The sequence below is a fragment of the Pygoscelis adeliae genome, unplaced genomic scaffold (assembly GCF_000699105.1).
Source record: "Pygoscelis adeliae isolate BGI_AS28 unplaced genomic scaffold, ASM69910v1 Scaffold2, whole genome shotgun sequence".
NCBI lineage: Eukaryota > Metazoa > Chordata > Aves > Sphenisciformes > Spheniscidae > Pygoscelis > Pygoscelis adeliae.
Genome location: NW_008824179.1, coordinates 1 through 1,657, shown reverse-complemented (window position 1 = coordinate 1,657; position 1,657 = coordinate 1). Strand labels below are relative to the sequence as shown.

Sequence of the window (1,657 nt, the reverse complement as noted above, 5' to 3'; positions counted from 1 at the left end):
CATGCACCCGGACATGCACCCGGACATGCACCCCGACATGCACCCGGACATGCACCCGGACATGCACCCGGACATGCCGATGGGCCCGGGAATGAATCCCGGCCCTCCGATGGGTCCCGGCCCCCCCATGATGCCCTACGGACCGGATGATTCCCCCCACTCCGGCATGATGCCGCCCGTCCCACCGGCGCAAGGTTTCTATGACAATTTCTACCAGCAGCAAGAAGGTCTGGAGATGGATCACGGCATGATGGGAGACCCAGGTACGTCCCGAGGATCTGCCGGGATCGGCTCTTAGGTGCTTTGCCGGACATGCCGGCTCGGAGACAGGTTGTTCCCGGGATGCTCGGCCACAGCGGCAGGCCGAGAGGGGCGGGAAAAATTGGGTTGTTTTTCGCGGCTTTGAGATTTTCTTTTAACACGCGATGACCTTTCCTCGGCAGAAGACTACGGTGGTTACGAGGACATGGAAGGGCCTCCGGGAGAGCACATGTTCCCCGATCCGTCCTTGGATCACGATGCCTTGTGCGAAGGAGGCCCGCCCGGCTTACCGAAACCGCCGGGCAGCATCCCCGATTTCATGCCGTCGGCGCAGAGAGCGCTTTACTTGAGAATCCAGCAGAAGCAGCAAGAGGAAGAGGAGAGAGCTCGGAGACTAGCCGAGAGCAATAAGCAGGACCGCGCGAAAACGAGGAAGGCAGGTAAGCAAACCCCGAGGGGGGGGAGGATAACTTGGATCTCCTTCGTTTTCTAGCCAACCCCCCCCCAAGGTGTCGTCTGCGAAAAAGAGGGGGCCGTCGGAGAAACGGGGGTGTCGGGGAGGAATTCTTTAGGGAACAAGGGGTGCTGAGCGCCTCAGAGAAAATCCCCGGCGTCGAAAGAGCGCGTTGCTGGTGAAGGGGGGGGGAGCAGATCTGCCGAAGAAATGGGAACAGCGGGCCAGAAGGCGAACGAGATAGGGTTGCTGGCTTAAATTGCGGTGAAGCCCGCTGCAGACAGGAGGAAGAGGAAGAGAGGGATGCTTACGGCCCTCCGGTAATTTGCGGTGGGAAAACGAGACCGGGGAGGCCGAGGCTGTCAGACGTCATCCCCCGTTCCGGCAAAACAGAGGGAGGGTCGGGAATTTGAGCAGCGTTGAGTTGAGAGGGGAGAGGGGAGGCGTTTTGGGGACCTTCTCGTCGGCGTGGCGGCTTGACCGTGCTTTACTTGCCTGTAATCACCTGCTTCCTCTTCTCCTTCCTCCCAGGCGATACCGGCAACTGGTATTCCAGCGACGAAGATGACGGTGGAAGCAGCGTCACCTCCATATTGAAAACCCTAAGGCAACAAAGCTCCGGCAGACCTCACGCCCAACCCTCCCACGGAGAAATCGGGCCACCCTCCGGCGTGAGCGACCCTCGCCTGCAAAAAGCCCAAGCAGGAGGGAGCGGTCGTCCTGCCGACCCGCGTTTACGAGATCCCAGGCTTTCCCGAAACGCGGACCTTTCCGTCCCGTCTCTCCCCGGGGATTCGGGACCCACCGACCCCAGGCTGGCGCGACACATTCCCTCCTCCGCCCCCAAACCAGAAGCTCCTCATTCCAGCGTCGGCGGCGGTCAGAAACCCCCCCTGCTCCCCGACGAGGAGGAAGGGGAAAGGGCTCTGCGGGATAAACCGG

General features: G+C 61.3%; 1 protein-coding gene across 1 annotated transcript in view; it reads left to right on the top strand.

The window, feature by feature from the left end:
- Window positions 1-1,650, top strand: part of ZC3H4 (zinc finger CCCH-type containing 4) — a gene marked incomplete at its 3' end in the record, with an annotated part of 9,584 nt that extends 7,934 nt beyond the window's left edge. The window contains exons 10-12 of the mRNA XM_009334375.1: window positions 4-263; window positions 444-701; window positions 1,247-1,650. Coding sequence (XP_009332650.1) covers window positions 4-263; window positions 444-701; window positions 1,247-1,650 — 922 coding nt within the window. The remainder of the gene's footprint in view (window positions 1-3; window positions 264-443; window positions 702-1,246) is intronic.
- Between the last annotated feature and the right edge of the window lie 7 nt (window positions 1,651-1,657).